Here is a 17943-nt window from a genome sequence, read left to right on the forward strand (position 1 = left end):
CCAGCAACAAATAAAGTTTGATTGTCCAAGGAACAGAATCTGGGGACTGGTGTGGAGGAGTGTCCACAGCATTTCTGTCTTTGCAAGCTGGGGCAGAAGGGGCTTAGTTTCCGCAGGCCTCGAGGGGAATGTGTGGGTGGCTGGGCTAGATGACCCCCAAACTCCCCTGCATTCCAAGGTCCTCTGAAGTTGGATCCAAGTGGCATCTGTTTTAATTAGACCACCCTGCACTCAGCTCATCAGGACGGCGACTGGTTCCTACCTCGGGAGCCAATGCAGCCACAGCTGCTAACCAAATGCTGGGCACCCTGCAGGGGTGAGGAATTCCGCCTGCACAATAGTAGAGCTAGTTGGGTCCATTTATCTACAGAAGCAATAACTCGGGAGACAGACTAGAATAATCGTGGGGGCCACTGCTCTTCCAAAGACATGTCGCTGCCAGGCAGAGCAAACTTAATTAAGTCAGAAGAAAACAACTGGGTTCGATGAAAAATTTACTGAAGATAAAGAACAAACAGCAATCCCAGAACATTTTATTAGTTGTAGTACGTCACAAACACTTTGCTTTTAGGGACAGAAGTAGCCTTATTTTTCATATGCCACGTCCTTTCTGGCATGCTTTCATTTTCCTTCCTGTTTTACCTACTACCGCTTCCTTATCATCTGCATAATTCCTCAAATATAAGATTCTCCCTTTGATACTCTCCATAGCTCCTAAAACTTGCTGATTTCCCTCCTTTGGCTTGTTGGTTCTGATGGCTGTGGTATGGCCTGAGCTCTAGCACCACAAGACACTGGGCGTCTCAACTTATTTCAAAGCAAGAATCTACCTGGTGTTTCTTCCCAATCTCTTCAGATGCCAATGAGTCACTGGGAAGGGGGTGAGGGTGGGTTGGTAGCTCCCCAAAGAGTGAAGCTGACAGGTCAAGATGGCAGCCTTCCCCTGTGTGAGCCAGGTGGGGTGTCACATGGCATCCAGCTCTAAGGACTTAAGAGGCTTATCTTTTCCACAGAACAAATGCCCTACTTTTGTTTTGCTACCAAACATTCCAGAAAACAAAAAGTGTGAGGAAGACTATACATGTAGTATATACAAACACACACACACACACACACATATATATATATATATAGGTTTATGAGGCAAGGTAAAATGGTGTTTCAGTCTTTTTTTTTTTTCTTTTAAGATTTCATTTATTTGAGAGAGAGTGCACGAGGGCGAGCTGGAGGTAAGGGCAGAGGAAGAGGGAGAAGCAGACTGAGCATAGAGCCCAATGCGGGACTCAATTCCAGGACTCTAGAGATCATGACCTGAGCCAAAGGCAGCGGTTTAACCTACTGAGCCACCCAGGTAGCCCAGTATTTCAGTCTTTACAGAAAAATGACCTAAAGATTTTATAACACTTCCTTCAAGTTATCTTTTGGGAAACACTTCCATTTAATCTATGTAGATAGGCTAAAATCTATTTTAAAAGGGCTCAGTTTGGGCAAGTCAAATAAGCCGATCTTATTTTTTGCTTAAGATGGCGAAAGATAGAAGACATAAGCAAAAAATATTAATTTTAGCAAGGACTTTATCTAACAAAATTGGATTACTTAAGCTTCAAGGATAGAATTGCTTAATTTAAAATAATCGTGCTTCCTGATAGCGGGCACCACTTTGTTCAGCATTCAATGTCCAAAACCACCAAAAGTAGTTGATATCTACATGCCCAATAAATATTTGTTGAGCCAATGTTCTCTCCTTTTGCTAACAAATGAACTCACGAATTTTATAATCTGTATAATGTAGGCTGGGGAGGTATTTTGAATTCCCCGAATGGGGAATTCCTTACTTAGAAAGTGAGGCTCTGAGCAAGTTAGTCTTAAGACACCTGACAAGATAAGGAACGGACCCCAGAAGGAAAATTCCATGAGGGCAGAGACTGCGTTGTTTTTTTCAACACGTAATCCTCACTGGTAGGCCAAATACATGGCACACAGTAGGCACTTAATAAATACTTGTTAAATGGAGACATGGAACTTGTTAGTACTATGTGGGTTTTTTTTTTTTTTCCCCCAAGGGTAGGAAGAGGCTTATATTTTTATTTTCAGATACATATTTTTACAAATCTGGGGGCAAAAATTTTATTTTGGAACTAAAAACATAAAGCATAAAGGGAAATGATAATTTTAGAAAATGGTGCAGCATATATGAAAAAGTATTAAAAATCTTGAGGAGAAAAGAGGTCTTATAAGTAAAAGGGGTTAAATAAAAAGGACTACCATTTTGAAAGAAAAATAAGCAATTCCAAAAAGAAGAAACAGAAAAAGCCAATAAACGTATGAGAGATACCATTCCCCCGAGTGATTTTTTTGTACATTAAAGGAAAGCAAAGGAATCATTTTTCTCCCATCAGATTGACAAAGAAAAAAAAGACTGACAACTCAGTGTTATCAAGGGTATGAAGAAATAAGACCTGTCATGTACTACTGGTGTGAGGATAGATTGATGCCACCTTCCCGGGGGGTGGGGGTGGGGGACACAAAATAAATCAAAATTTCAAATGTATTGTTGCTTTGACTCAGAAAGTCCACTTGCAGAAATTTATTTTATAAGAATATTCAGACAGGTTCAAAGATATGTATGTAAAGGCTGCAAAAAACACAAAATTAAATAAAAAGGGAAAGAACCCATTTGGGCACCATTGTAGAGGCCCATTTTGACGTGTTTGAACAATAGAGTAGCATGAGGCCACTGCAGACCGTGTTGACATGAGGAAATGGGTCACAAAATACTGAGTGAAATGAAGCTGACCACACACTGAAAATCTTCTGAAATAGGATTGTGGTAATGGTTGCACAGCTCTGTAAATTTGCTGAGTGTCCTCGAACTGTAGCTTTAAAAATGCACGGCTTTTAGAGTATGGGATTTGTACTTCCATACAGTTGTTTAAAAAAATAAGAAGTTGGTTACAAAATAGTATGTTGAGTATGAATCTCATTTTTGTCTGAAACACACATACACATGCACACGTAGACACACACTATCCCGGGAAGGACATATTCTCCAGTGATAATTGAGGTCACCCTGGGTAGTGGTGGTGGTGGTGGTGCTTTTCCTCTTTTCTGAATTTCTTGCAATAAGCTTTTAGAATCAGGGAAAAAACACAACTATTTCAAACACACCAAATACCCTGTGGGTAAAGTTATCCGGAATCAACTTAATACTAACATCCAACATTTCATGGCCAAATCTTAATTTGTGCCCAGGTTCTTTTTTGTAACTTGCCTCAACTCATCTCTTCTGCTCTGGCGTCCTATTTCTCTATCTTGCCTAGAACAATGAACCTTACTTTTGGAAAAATGTATACTCCAGATAGATCAGGAAGTAGCAGTGTTTTGACACGGGGAAGGGGTTTCCCCTGCTCCCAGCTGGGAGCTGTTCCCTGAGCAGTCTGCCATAGGTCTGATGAAATTCCCCAAGAGCCCTTTCTGCTCGCATTCGGTTCCTGCAGCAATCTGGGGAACTGATTACGCTAATGCCTATTTTCCAGGGCCTTCCAAAAGTCTTTATTTTTAAATGAACACATTCGGCTTTTTCCTAACACCATTCTAGATGGTTCTCCATGTGGCCTGTGGGCCATTGGTGGTCCATGAGAATCCTTCAGGTGGCCTCTTGAAGGGACACTCAGATATGCACGTGTAGCTTTCCGGTTTTGGCTTGAAGTTCAAATTGACATGTCATTGACTACAATCCAGATATGACCTCACCAGTCCCTCATCCAGTGCAGTGCTATTTATCATCTCAGCGAGGGTTTTGCAAGGGCAAGTGGGGCCAGGTGCGTTTGAGGGTGCAGAAGGGCTCTTGTCCTAAGGACTCCAAGGACAGAAACACCATTCTGCAAATATCATCAGCCCCAGGTGCTACTCCCAGGAAACTGATCTGACCAACCATCACATTCAAATCAACCACATGAAGGAAGGACTCCGAGAGAGAGGCACAGAGGACCCATCAAATCTGAAAACTGTCACAGGGTAATGAATTTTCCCCAAAGCTTTCAGGATCTGCATTAATTTGGCAACTCGAATTGTGAGCTGAGTTAATCGCCTAACAACCGCAGAGACGGAGACTGCCAAATGTTTATGGCCAAACGCAAAGAAGAAAATGAAAAGTCTCCTGCTCTACCACAGGGGGGGCATTCTGCTACATTCTGGGGAGAGTGCAGTGGAGCAAACGCTCTGCGGACACGGATGGAGGCAGAGGTTTGCCGCCGCTTTCCTCCCGCGAGACCCAGGCCCGTGGCCAGGAGGCAATTCCCACAATTTACGTCTCAGTCTAAATCAGAGACCTCACCCCAAAGGAAAGGAACGGTTGGACACAAATCATATCAATGTGGTTTATTAAATGAATAGTTCAATTTACGAAAACAGCCTCCTTCTTTTCTGACAGGTTAAAAGTTTGTAACTCCCGTTTTTTAAGTGAGACCTCATTCATGTTCATCTGGACACAGAATAGATTCCAGAAAGCCTGGTGCCCCTGCTCTCAGGACAGGCGGTGGGAGCCAGCCAGACAGTGGATTTGTGGAAATACATACTCCCGGGAGCAGATGTGCAGTCTCTGAATTCCTCTTGCCTTTTGTGCAGGCTGAGGAGGACAAGCTTTTGGTGGGATTGCCGGGGACGAGGCGGGAAGGGAGGCCGATACCCGAGGGCAAGTTGCATTCACGTTGGTAAATCGGGTTACCATGGAGGGAGAGCGCAGTGCCTAGCTGATGTGGGTAGACAGAGCGGAGCGGTCCGGGTGAATTTGCTCAGAAACCACCGTTCTCAGGTCGCTTCTGGGCTTCTCCATCTTTAGCTCAGGGTCTAGGGGCTCGAGGCGAGTTGGTTAATTTCCACTGGCTCCTCAGATTCACCTGAAAAATGGGGTGTCCCTCTCATGGGACTGTTGTGAGAACTGAGCCAAAACATACCTGGAAGAGTCTAGAAACACGGCCTAACACACAGTAAGCGTGTTTGCTAGGATCATTATCTGGAGTTTTGAGATTTGAAACAAGGGAGAAAAAGAACCCATTCTGGGATGGGGACGGTGTGCCACCTGTGTTTGATGAATTCCAAAGTCTACTGAGAGACTGAGGGGACCATGAAAACGGGCCCGGCGGACTGCACATAGACAAGGTAATAGTAACAGCCCTAACAGCTCCCACGGTACCCCCTGTAGTGGGTGATCTAAAAATCTCAGGCTTGTGAATGCCTCTCCTACAAAAGCAGGATATACACAGGGACAAAAGGTAACGAGTTTGCCAGGGTCTCCAGAACAGCAGGCCGGCTCCGAGTGGCCCCCGTAATGGGCACCCCACCCCAGACCGCAGTCCTGACGGCTTCAGTGCGTTTATTCACGCACGCTTCCTAAAGGTCACTGTCCCATCGCTGGTGATTTTCACCCTCTGGGAGCTTATAGTCAAAATACTGTCTACTGGAAGATGTGTTTGCATCCTTTAAAAAAAGGCAGTCCATCAGTCAGGAGCATTTAATAAGTGGCCTCTGTTTGCCATGCATCTTACCAGATGCCTCAAGATGTTACACAGGCGAAGAGCATTTGCTTCTGCGTTCAGAACAAAGGAGGATCGGCATCAGAGAGTGAGACCGCCAGGGGATCGCGGATCGCGGATCGCGGATCGCGGATCGCGGATCGCGGATCGCGGCATGACAAATGGACTTTTGTAAACACGCCTAAAATCAGGCACTGAATCCTGTTTTGTCAGAATTCAGTGCTGACAAATTTCCATCCTTACATTTTCCACGTCATAACAGACCTAAGGCTCAGCGGAAGGACACGGCAACAACAGTGTCAATAATTTCTACCGTTTTGGGAAAGTATTGCTACCCAAACGTACTCTGAACACTCTGGGAGCACAGTGCGTCTTATTTCCTGTTTTTATAGGAAAAAAATATATTTTTGAGTCAAAAAATTAATTGAACTGCATATAAGCATATCATCATGCCCACATAATTAAACTGATGAATTATAATGCATGTTTCTGATGCTTCTTGTGAAAAAGAAAAGTATTATAGGAATCATGCCTTTGAAAGAATTGTGATGAATCTAAATGACCAAGAAAGACAATGACCATGGGCTGCAACTGGGGAAAGGAAGGTTCTCGGCGATAATCGTCGGGGTGGGGGAAGAAGGCAGTCGGGGATGTAAATCCCGCTGGACAGAAATTAATGACACCCCCACCCCTGCCAAAATGTCGGATAACATAAAGACTGAATCTATAACCAATATGTGACATGACAGAACCCGAAACCAGCACAAGAAAAATTACCTACATCTTTCTTCCTCGCTGAGGACTCTGATTTCACTGATATTCCACCAGGGAATTGGGGGAAAAGAAGGTTTTTGTTTTGTCCTGTTTTCTTGGTGAGTGGCCTGGAGTCTTAAGAATTTTTGTATAATCTCGATAGCTCCACGGGGCGGGGGGGGAAGTCCCTCAGCAACTAATGAACACCACTATTTGTTCTCTTGTAATTCGGATTCACAGCAAGTCCGACATGACTGCGCTGATTTTGGTGTTTTACTAAAGGCAAAAAATAAAATTACTCTGAGGCCATTTGCATCGTTCTATACCTTCCAGTCGATTAACCCTGGCATTACAACAACCCAAGATATGCTTTCCATTTTTGGGTGAGTAATGTAGCTCCCCCACCCTACCCCCCACAGCCGTCCACCCCTGCCATAGCCCCTCACTCCTTTTCTTGCTTCTTTGCTTTTCTCTTTTCTTCCTTAAAGACACACCCCTTTAAAGCACGGGGGTTATTATTTAGATGTTGGCTATCAGCACTGCTCAGGTGGAAATGCATTTATACATCATTAATGCAAGTGCCATCCTGTGGGGGGGTAGGGAGGGCTCACATTTCCAAGCAAGTGCAGCCCGACAAACCCTGGAACACTGACAAGAAAGTCCTGCTGTGAGGTGCTTAAGGGACCACCAGCCCCTGCCTGAACATGAGGAGAAACCCAGGTCTTCTGTCTGGAGAGCTAAGGCCCCTCGCTCTGGTTGGAACGATGTCCTGATTTTTACACAAAGAATAAGTACCTTCTAGGGAGATGCCGTGAAAAGAGGCACGCTTTCAAATCACTTCGGTCTGGCAGCACCCCCCCAGATCATCTCCACAGAGAGCAAAAGAGAAGTTGGCAGATCTCAGCATATGAATGGCAAACAACAAATTAATAACTATGTACTTTAATCTTCAACATTCATAATTGCACAAAGTACCACCGATCGCTTCAATAATAGATGTCAGTTAATCCAATGAAGAAGCTAACAGAGTAGAACATTCGAAGCAGTAACTCGAGCGTGTAAAAAACTGTCTGCGAGTGGACACTTAACACACAAAGAGCAGAATCAGAAGAGGTCTTTGAGGAGCAGTGATTTAAAATCCTTATCAACAGGCAAAGCGCTACAGAGAAACACACACAAATATATTCAACCTGCCAGATGTCGCAGCTAAATGCGCAGCGTTTCTATGAGGTTTGGCTACGGTAACTTTCCATATATATATATATATATATATATATATACACATACACACACACATATACACACACAAAGTAGGTTCTAATACTCTAGGGGTGTTTGGTGATCGGAATGCAGAGTGGGAACAAAGGAGGACTACCATTCCTGTCAAAATAGAATTGAATGGGGAATCGAAACTCCTGACTAGTCAACTTTAAAATGGCATAAACAGAACTTTGTTACACAGAGAGATTTTTCCCCCCTTGAAAATCTATATGTGTCATAAATGGCTGAAAATCTTGTCCATGCTAGGGGAAAGTTGAGTGTGGAAAAATTTGCATTTTTTAAAATCTGTGCCGTAAAGAAAATAAAAAGCCAGAGCATTCTGGCATTAGCAAAAGGCTGAACTACGTTCTCAGGCAATAAATTTATGGGGCAACATGACAGGCTCCTCATTAAAGCTATGTGTACGTTGGCTGCATTTTATACAGGATTCTTGAATCTTGTGGAAAATTGGGCACGGCTTGACATCTGAACAATGTCCCTGGTTTGTTTGATTTCTAAAGCGTCAGAATATGTTGCACTTTGGAAATCAAGTAGAGAAGAATAAACACACTAAAACAGAACTGGGCTGAATCTGAGAGTTATTTTTCCATATGTCTCTTTGAGATATTTATTACCTTTATTTCTCTTACAAACACAGCCCCCAACTCTAGAAATACTGTGGTACTTTTTCTTTTCTTTCTTTTCTTTTCTTTCTTTCTTTTTCTTTCTTTCTCTTTTTCTTTCCTTCCTTCCTTCCGTCCTTCCTCCCCCTGCTCTTTTTTTTTTTTTTTGGTGGCAAGAAAATGGTCCCGTTAAGGCAAATCTTACGGGCAGCAGGAACCACCTAAGGACAGGCAATTTTCAGTTGGCTTTTCAGAAGCCGGTTGCCATGACAAAGTGCACAATTTATTCCTCAGTCCCTTATCACAGCTACAAATCACAGACCATAAAAATTAACAAGGCTCTTTCCCTTTGCCTGATGATTTCGGAGTCCCTCATCCTTACCTGAGGTCTTTTGTTCCTCCAATTAAATAGAATGAATGTCAGTCACCTAGCAATTCAATTAATGCTGATTCAAAATTCTGGCCCAAACCAGAATCTATAATCACAACCTCCTAATCACAGCTCAGTCATGAGAATGAAAAGTAAGCAGGAAATTGCACTAATTACTCAATTAGACTAATACTGTATTTTAAAGCTAGGGCTTAAAGGGGCTGTCGGCCCTGACAAAGGACCATGGAGTTGTCCTCACCTTGTTTGCCTGAGGTCGCCCAACTGACGCTGCTGTTTTCAAGGGGCCATAACTTCTATCCATCCAAGAAGGACGGACCTGAGCTGGGGAGTGGAAATGTACAATGGGGAGACCGACCGCCAATGAGGAGCAGGCCGGGGTGGGCAGTGGGGGTGCATCAGTGGCCCTTAACACAGGACCGTCCGGCAGACAGGGCATCCTGGTGAGGAGCCCTCATGCCCTGTGTGAGGGCATCGTTACAGGGCTGGTCCAGGAAAAACAGCCAGCGGGGAGGAACACTCAGGGAGTGTGAGGGTGGCTCTAACACACCTGAAAACCAAGCAATGCTCCAGGTGTCCCCCGTTGCCTCCCAACTCATAACAGACCAGTGGGCCCACGGCTAGGGGGTGCTGAGAGGTGAGAAGCACCCACTCCCCCAACCTTCCACACCCCCCAACCCCGAGATGGCTGCTGCAAAGTCCACCTGGAGAATCTTCATGAAACCAAGATCACTGAGTGAAAAAGAACTGCCTGGGAAGAACATACCAGATGGGACTGAAGAATTTACAAAACAATGCAGGATACGACCCAATACAAGCTGGGCCTTTTTTTTTTTTAAAGGACCTAAAACATTAGACTTTTTTTTTCCTGCTCAGTTTCAGAAACTTAAATATTCTGTAAACAACAGGGAGGACACTAGAGCCTGTTATGCCTCTGGTTTTTGTAAAACTCCTTCCGAGCTGAATGCAGGCAAGTGCTGGCCCCGGAGCAGAGGGAAGAGGGCCTGTCACACGCGGGGGTCTTTCCTGTGCAGCAGTTTCTGAAAATGACCAACTTGGAACCCCTGGGCAGTTCCAAAAGGAGAAAAAGTATTTATTCGACTAAGACAGACAAAGTCTTTACTTCCAGGGCTTGCCTTGCAGGTGGCCGCTGTTGAGCGAGCGAGGGTTCGGGGGGCCGGTGGGGACCCCGGCAGGTAGGCTCTGACCGCTGCGGGTGCCTGGAACCTTGGAGTCTCTTCCAGAGGTGTTAGCTTGGCTCAGGCGGCCTGAGGGAGCGAGAAAGCAGGGGCAGAGCTGCAAGAATGACTCTGGGCACGATCTGCCAAGTACACTTTCAAGTTAATGAAGTCTTAGCGTACAACCACTTTTAAGCTAATGAAGTCCTATTCAGGGCCTACTTTAGGCTAAAACCTACTCTTCCTCCTTGAGATCAGCCTGAAGGTGGGGAAGGGGCAGGAAGGAAAGGAAGCCCAGAGAGCTTTTGCTCCCCCCCCCCTTCCTCTCTGTTATCCCCAGCCAGCCTAGCCTGGCCTTCATACTTGATGGAAATGGGTACAGCAGGGATTAGGGGAAAGAGAAGAGAAAGTAGTGTGCTCAAGGGAAGGCTAGACGAGGTTTCAAGGTGCCCAGAAGCCACAGAGGGAAACAAAGCCCATCGGAGAGGGAATCCTTGTGCCTCAACTTAGCCCCTCCGCTCTGCCTGGAATACGTACGTTGTCCGACTGATAAACCCTTTCTCTTGCTCTGTCTATATACAACGTCTGATTCTTCCCACAACCTAGGATCACCACCCCTTGTCCCACCCCTCCCCACACAGCACCCGCACACTCCCCATCCCCTACAAATATTTTAAGACTGAATATAAGAGAACAAACTTTTTGTACGAGGAGGTGATGTTCAAAGCTGCAAATCTCAAAGGTCTACGCAAAACATGATCTCTAAAGGTCCAAATATCTTACTAGGATTGTCTGCAGGACCCTGCTCCTCTTCCAGGTAATATTCTATCTTTTTTAAGTCTTCTGGGGTAAATCTCCATTTATTCTCAGCTGGCAGGGGTGGCACTTTGGGGCTCGATCGTTTCCGGGCAGAGCCAGGAGGAAGGGCCTGCTGGCAAGACGCTGGCAGGGAACCCGTAATCAGTCCTTCTGGGAATTTCTGAGCTAAGACTTTTAGACCTGGTTGTGAAAGAGCATCAGAAAAAGCAGTGTTAACGTGGGGAGGCGAGGGCCGGGGAAGGCAGCTGGCTGCACGTCTCCTCATCTTTGGTCTTCCAGTCCGAGCCAACGCAAGGACGGGACATCTTAACTGCCTCACCATGAAGCAGATTACACCAGAAAATGTCCACGGTTAGGCGGGATTCTGAGAATTCCACCAGAAATCCTTTTGCTCCAGTCTTCAGCATTAAGGTTTTTCTCCCAGAGTCCTATAGCAACAGCAGTATTTCAGGAATTAAAAACATGTGCTGACGGAGCTAAGAGAAGTTTCACAGAACTCCTGACCCCTTGCAGCCAGTGTGGTTCTCTCTCCTTCCAGAATTCGCAATTCTGAGCGTGCACAGGAAAAGGGTCATAGGGGAGGGGGTTGAAGGGTTGGGAGTCCAAATATCTGTGTTTTCAATCCCAAACAGGGTACAGCCCACTCACCTCCGGAAAGCATGAAGAGGTTCTCGAAGCCCCGCTCACACATGGTGGTGGCTGCCTGGCTGGCCAGCCTCTCGTCATCGTCGTACAGAATGATGACCTTGCCGTGGGCATTTTTCTAAGAGTCACAGGAGTTAAGGTTCGCCCACACTAGACTACCCAGAAGCCCCCAAGGAACAAGGAATGGTCTGGGGTCACCTTCCTGAGTTCAGAGAGCATTGGACAACCCCACTTTTTATTCTGCACATCTGTACTCTCTGGTTTTTGTTTTTTTTTCTCTTGCCATGGAAACCATACGAGCTGGTATTCTTCTTCTTCTTCTTTTTTTTTTTTTTTTATAAACGAGTATCGCCATGGGCCAAGACAGCACCAGCTCCACACCCCACGCCCATGAGCTCTTTTATCCTCATGGCCCTGAAAGGTATGACAACCTCCATTCACAGGTGAGGAAATAGAAAACCTCTCTGTCCTATGGGTCCACTGCAGGCTTATTTATGCTAGTTAAAAAAAAGGAGCCCCACCTAAAAGCCCATTAGAGAGGAAGAGTTTAGTAAATCATAGTCTAGTATATAGTAAGACGAGATAATGTGTTGCCTCAAAAATGGAGTTTATAAAGAGCTTGGATTAGCCTGGAGAAATACACTGTACTATGAACTAAGGAAAAGTCAAAATACTAAATTATATCTCCAGTATGATTTCTCCTTTGTTAAAAGGAATACAGAGAAGACAACTAGAGATAAAATATGAAAAAAACATAATCAGAGTTGTTCAGTTGTATGATTATCAATCTTTTCTATATTTTTCAGTGCTTAAATTATTTTCTATTTGTGTCATTTTTATGGCAAAAAAGTTAAGTAAAATTTTAAGAAAGAAAAAATTTAAGACAGAAAGAAAAAAAATTTACCTCTGAAGTTTTAGTTGGGAAAGCTTTCTTGGGGGGGAAAAAAGGTCTTAGGACTAACTCTCAACAGATCACAGACTTTAACCTAATGTTTTTTGGCCCACTGCGGGATAGCTTGGAAGCATCTGCCAGGCTGGTCAGAGTACTCAGCAACAGCTAAGAATCCAAATTCTGAAATATGCTAAGTAAGCTAATTAATATCAAAGGTCCTTTACAGAGTTTTTTCCCCCTAAAACCATGATTCATGAGAAGTTTGACTCTTACAGTCCTCAAACCACCCAGCTCCTTAAAATGCAACAAAGGATACATATTCAAGAATGTCATTTGAATAAGGGTTCATTGTTCTAGACAGAGTTGCAATTGGGTAACTGTAAGCTGCAAAAAGAAGAAAAAGCTCAGGCAGTTTGTAGCTCTCTGTACAACTTGGCCCCAAATTCCCAGCTGGTTTCAAGTTTAAAAGCTCAAAGAAACATACTTGCAAAATCCACCAGCCATAAACCTAAATACTTTTTTGAGAGAACAGAAACAGAGCACTATGAACACATTAGGCAGCTTCATGTCACCTTTGAGGACGTTTAGCACTGGGCCCCAGAGCCACCTGGGAACGTCACCAGCCTCTCTCAAGAGCATTACGGCAGAGCCCAATTCCAGGTTCCCATAAGGGATCCCGCTAACAGAAAATCTCTTTAACTGCTGCCCCTGGGGTGTGGCTCCGGCCTGCCAGGACTCTAGAACAGGCTCTGTTCTTGGAATGAGACGCTAGAACGCCTCCTCTCTCTCTTACCTCCAATAATGTGGCACTGCTGGTAAGAATCTCTGTCTCGCACATCTAGTAGCAGGAAGGGGCAGTCGGGGTAAGGTTTGTCTTTGGCGGTGGGCTCTGCTTTCCTCACTAGCCCTTTGTCTAGATCCAGTTCCCCAACACCACTGATGACGCTGCAAGTGAAAAGAAGGTTGGCAGAAACTAGTCAGGGTGAGTGCCTTCAAGGTCAAATGCATTTCTTCAGAAAAGTCAGAAAGTGCTCAGTGTCTTTTCAAAGGGTACTTCAAAGAAAAAGGAAATGGAAATGGTGTCTCAGTTCTGCCTCTGAATGCATGGCCGTATGGATTCCTATTCTAGCACCCTGGGCCCCGAGGAAGGGACCCAGGCGTCCACCCATACTCACCTTGAGAGAATGCATGTTAGGTCATTAGCATGGCTGAGGGGGCAGAAACCGTTGGGCACATGCCACCTCCAGCAACAAGGACAGCATTCAGAGAAAGAAAGAGGCCAACAGTTAATCTAATGGAATTGTGAGGAGTGTAAGAAATCAGAACAAAATGGGAAAGAATAAGGTTGGTAGGACAGGAAAAAGGAAGGCTTTCTATGTACATTAGATGCACTAGAAATCAACATTGTGGGGCGCCTGGGTGGCTCAGACATTAGGCATCTGCCTTTGGCTCAGGTCATGACCTCAGGGTCCTGAAATCGAGCTCCGCACTGGGCACCTTGCTCGGCAGGAAGCCTGCTTCTCCCTCTTTTACTCCCCCTGCTTGTGTTCCTTTTCTGTGTCAAATAAATAAATAAAATCTTAAGAAAAAAAACCCAACATCATTTTAATGTTTCTCATCTATTTATACAACGACTTATCCGATAGGTATTTCGACCCTTAATGTCTTCAAAAGTTATCTGTACTTACTCCCAGTTTATAGGTGACAGTGTTGAGGCTGAAGAGGCTTTCAGATTTGGTGACATTCACATAACGAGACAGAGGAAACACTAGGATTAAATGAATGAGCTCGCCATTGACAGTTATGTTTCTAAGGTCTTAAACTGGTTGCCATATTAAAGATTACAGACAAAATGTGGTTAAAAAAAATATGAATCAAAGGCTTAAGAGGAGTAAGTGTTATGAACAAAATGGCAAGGAGTGAAATGCCTGTACTGAAGTAAGAGGACGCCCTTCCCAGGCAAATCTGATGTGTCCCCTGGCGGCTCCTCTCCCCGCACGGGAAAATCAAATTCTGCACTTAGACCTGTTTGTTCTGTAACGAGATGCCAGCAAGGGCCCATTTTGTCGCACCAAAGAAGAAAATCTATTCCTATGAAGCTTCACCCTCAGTGGAAGTCTTGTTGGTCCATGTTGCTAATTCCAATTTTAGAGTTCTTGCGTGAAATAGTTATAAAAAAAAAATAATAGCAGTACTGGGGCACCTGGGTGGCTCAGTCAGTTAAGTGTCTGCCTTTGGCTGCGTTCATGATCCCAGGGTCCTGGGATCAAGCCCCGCATGGGGCTCCCCTGCTAAATGGGGATGTCTGCTTTCCCCTCCCCCTCTGCCCCTCTCCCTCCACTTGTGCTCTCTCTCTCAAATAAATTAAATCTTAAAAAAATAATAGTGGTACTGATGATAGCAATTCATTCTCTAGCAGACCTAGTTTCTCTGGCACAACTATTTTGCTTGTAGAAGGGATGGTCGTGTGCTGAAAATCAGCACCAACCTATAATCAACACCTAATATCTGTGAGAAAGTGTTGCATCGTAGTCTATGCAGCAAGGAGGACCAGTCCCGTGCCGTTGGAGAACTGATGCCAGAGGCTGCTTTCACGCTCCTTTGCACCTGCGTAATATCAGAGCAGGGCGTATGGCACTCTATTTTTCTTCTGATTCCAGACAGGGTAATTATAAGCTGCGGCAGACAGAAAAGGGGGCGGGAGTGGGAATCAGAAGATAGTAGTTGTAAAGCTAAGTCCTAATAGCAAACCTGCATCCAGGAAGGCTGAGAAGGATGGAATTAGGGAGTGGAAATGAATGCTCTCCTAGCAATATACTCTCATCCTCGCTAAGATGCTGTGAAAAGATTCAGGCGGTGGCATTTATACCAAGAGAAAATTAGAAGGGCTGCGGTGAAAATGCAGGACTCGACTACTGCCAGTCTGTTTCTACCGCGACTAAATCACTGAAACTGTTACCCAAATGAGTATGAAGTCCAATGCAGGGAAAACCCCGGACCCGATGAGCGATAAGCGCACCTCTGCAGAGTCGAGCGGCTGGAGTCCCCTGCTCCCGTGCTGCTTAGGACTTGCATGGGGCTTGGCGACTGCTCCCCGGGGCTCCCCTTCCCGTTGGTCCTGGCACTGATTTCCCTGTCATCGGGCTCTGAAGTCGTCGAGGACTCATGGTCTAAGATTTGCAAAGGGATAAATAAGTGAAGTTGACCTCCGAGTGTATTCACGTGTGCGGCAGTCCCCTTGAAATTAGGTCAAGACAGGGAAATTCCATCACGGTTTTAAAACTGTCCCGGAAGTTCTAACGTCTAGGACCCCAGGAGTCCCTGAGACCTGTTCAGGGGCACCTGCGAGGTCTCTCCTACTGTGTTGATACTTGCATGAATGGTGCCAAAGTGATGGGGGCTAAACTGAGAGCACCTGAGCTGCAATCAGGGCAGAGGCACCGAGTTTTATTAGTGACCGTCATATATGTTCACCATCATGGATGCGCTCGGTTCATAAATAGGACAGCCACATTGGGAAAAAGTCCCTAATGGAGCCATAATCACGATTCTATTAAATCTCATCTTTAAATATACACCTTTTGAATATTCCGTGGGATGAAATGGGGAGTCCGCATATAGCAAGTCGGCTCCAAACCAAGACGCACCATGCTTGTCTCAAGGGAAAGTATTAGTGTGATTAGTGCTGCTTTTGCCCTGAACACCATTTTTACTTGGAAGGAAAACTGACAGAAAAATTATAGTTACTTAGACTCGTGCATGTGGCAGACATTTTCTCAAAAATGATCTAAGCGGATTGTCATTTCAAGGAAAACAGCTGATGGTATCTGTTGTGATGATTCAATTTTGAAAAAAAAAAAAATCAGAATTTTGGAAATCCTGTTCGTGCCACCAGGAGCTTGACTGCCTCCCTGTACTTAATGACTTTTCTGATAAGATAGGTGGTGAGTTTAATAAATATATATGTATTTTTTGGATAGTGTGTAATGAATGAAATTTGTCAATGTTTGGAAGATCTTCATAACTCGGTGAATCGATCTTTTCCAAATGACCAATGGATGATGTTATAAAATCATGCATGGGTAAGAAGATTAATTCAAAGTTACACAACAGACTGATGGGTTTAATGGAACAGAGTATGAAAACCGCATTGATATGGTTTCAGGTTCCACATTACAGCTAACCTTTAAGAAGCTATGGGTTGTCAGGTTTTAGTATAGTACTGAAGATATGTATCCACAATTATCTGAAAGGGCTATTAAAAGATTCTCCTTTTTCAACTACAGATCCATGTGAGGCTAGATCTTCTCCATGTACTTCAACCCAAACAGCATATTGCAATGGACTGAATGCAGAAGCCATGAGAATCAGCTGTCTACTATTCAATCAGACATCGAGATTAAAAAAAAAATGTAAAACGATATTATGCTCAGTAAACTTTTTTTTCGTTTTGGAAATACAAGTATTTTGCATAAAAATGTTGTTTATGTTTGCAGTGGGTTCAGTATCACTATTTGTGAATGAAATAGTAAATAAACATTTTTAAGTTCTCAGTTAAAATTTTTAATATCCTAAATATTAGCAGATATAATGTCCATAAATCAAAATTCTTTGAGGTCCTCAATTTCAGAGTGCGGAGGGAGACGATACCAAAAAGTTTAAGAATTCGCTATTCTAACGGTACAGTGAGAGAAGAAATAGAACTAAGAGGCCTAGTTATTGAAGAGAATATTAACATTTACTTTGCATAAGATATATATATATATACCTAGAAACTTCAGAAGAATCCTATGAGCATAAGGGAAATAAGTATGTGGTTAAATTTAAAAAAAGAAATACTAAAAAACTTTTTTAAATGTACCAATTAGAAAGGAATATGATCAGCATCTCGTTTACAGTAACAACTGCAAATATAAGATATCCTCTCCCCGAAGATAAGCCTATTAAGACATGTAAAGGACCTGTAAAAACACAACCTTTATAGGTCTTCTATAAATTTTACTTAAGAGACATTAAAGACAATCTGAATGAAGACAGTGATGTACCTTCACATTCCTGACTGGCTGACTAAAAGTGAAATGATATTAATTCTTTCCAAACTTAATTTTTAGACATAAAACAATTCCAATGGGATTTCTGAAAAGCTTAAAGGAATTTTAAAGATGAGAAAAAAATATTTATATATATATAAAATATTATATACGTGTGATATAAAATGTATGTAAATATTTTATATTTATATCATATACACACACACGGACACACATTCATACATATGGGTAATTTAGAGACTATACCTTAGCAAATAGTAACATATATTGCAAAGATAAATGACCAAAAGAATGCTGAACCACAAACCAGAACAGTGGAGTATGAGAACACAGAAATAAAACCCAGAATATACATAAAAAGCTAATATATATGTTAAAGGTAACATCACAAATGAGTGGGTAAAGGGAGAATGACTGAGTAGATATAGTGGGATATTGTGCCTCCTATCTAGAGAAATCAAATTAGAAAACCCCCTCGCATCATATACCAAAATATTAACAAATAGATTGATGTAGGAAACCAAACAAACAACAAAGCTAACAGAAGAAAGTATAGGTGAATCATTTATCTTGTTTTGGATTTTATGAGCCTAAGGCAATAAAAGAAAACACAACATGAAAGGCTAATAGATTTAATCTTGTAAAAATGCAACAAACCTCGTGTATGTCAAAAACCAACATGAAAATTAAAAGGTGAGTAACAAATTAGGAAAAATATCTATGACCCAGATGCATGAGAAAAGGTTAATATACTTAATTTACAAAGTGTTTTTTAATTACCTAGTGCTTTAATTGAAAAA

The 17943-nt window shown here is 43.3% G+C and overlaps 1 protein-coding gene across 3 annotated transcripts in view; it reads right to left on the minus strand.

The window, feature by feature from the left end:
• Window positions 1-7213: 7213 nt before the first annotated feature.
• Window positions 7214-17943, minus strand: part of CEP41 (centrosomal protein 41) — a 48313-nt gene continuing 37583 nt past the window's right edge. For all 3 annotated transcript variants that reach the window (XM_044246572.1, XM_044246574.1, XM_044246573.1), the window contains 6 exons: window positions 15112-15262; window positions 12886-13037; window positions 12409-12476; window positions 11204-11318; window positions 10520-10735; window positions 7214-9826 (listed from right to left, as the gene is read on the minus strand). In XM_044246572.1, coding sequence (XP_044102507.1) covers window positions 9678-9826; window positions 10520-10735; window positions 11204-11318; window positions 12409-12476; window positions 12886-13037; window positions 15112-15262 — 851 coding nt within the window. In that variant the 3' untranslated portion in view covers window positions 7214-9677. The remainder of the gene's footprint in view (window positions 9827-10519; window positions 10736-11203; window positions 11319-12408; window positions 12477-12885; window positions 13038-15111; window positions 15263-17943) is intronic.

The sequence above is a fragment of the Neovison vison genome, chromosome 4, assembly GCF_020171115.1.
Source record: "Neovison vison isolate M4711 chromosome 4, ASM_NN_V1, whole genome shotgun sequence".
In the NCBI taxonomy this organism is placed as follows: Eukaryota; Metazoa; Chordata; class Mammalia; order Carnivora; family Mustelidae; genus Neogale; species Neogale vison.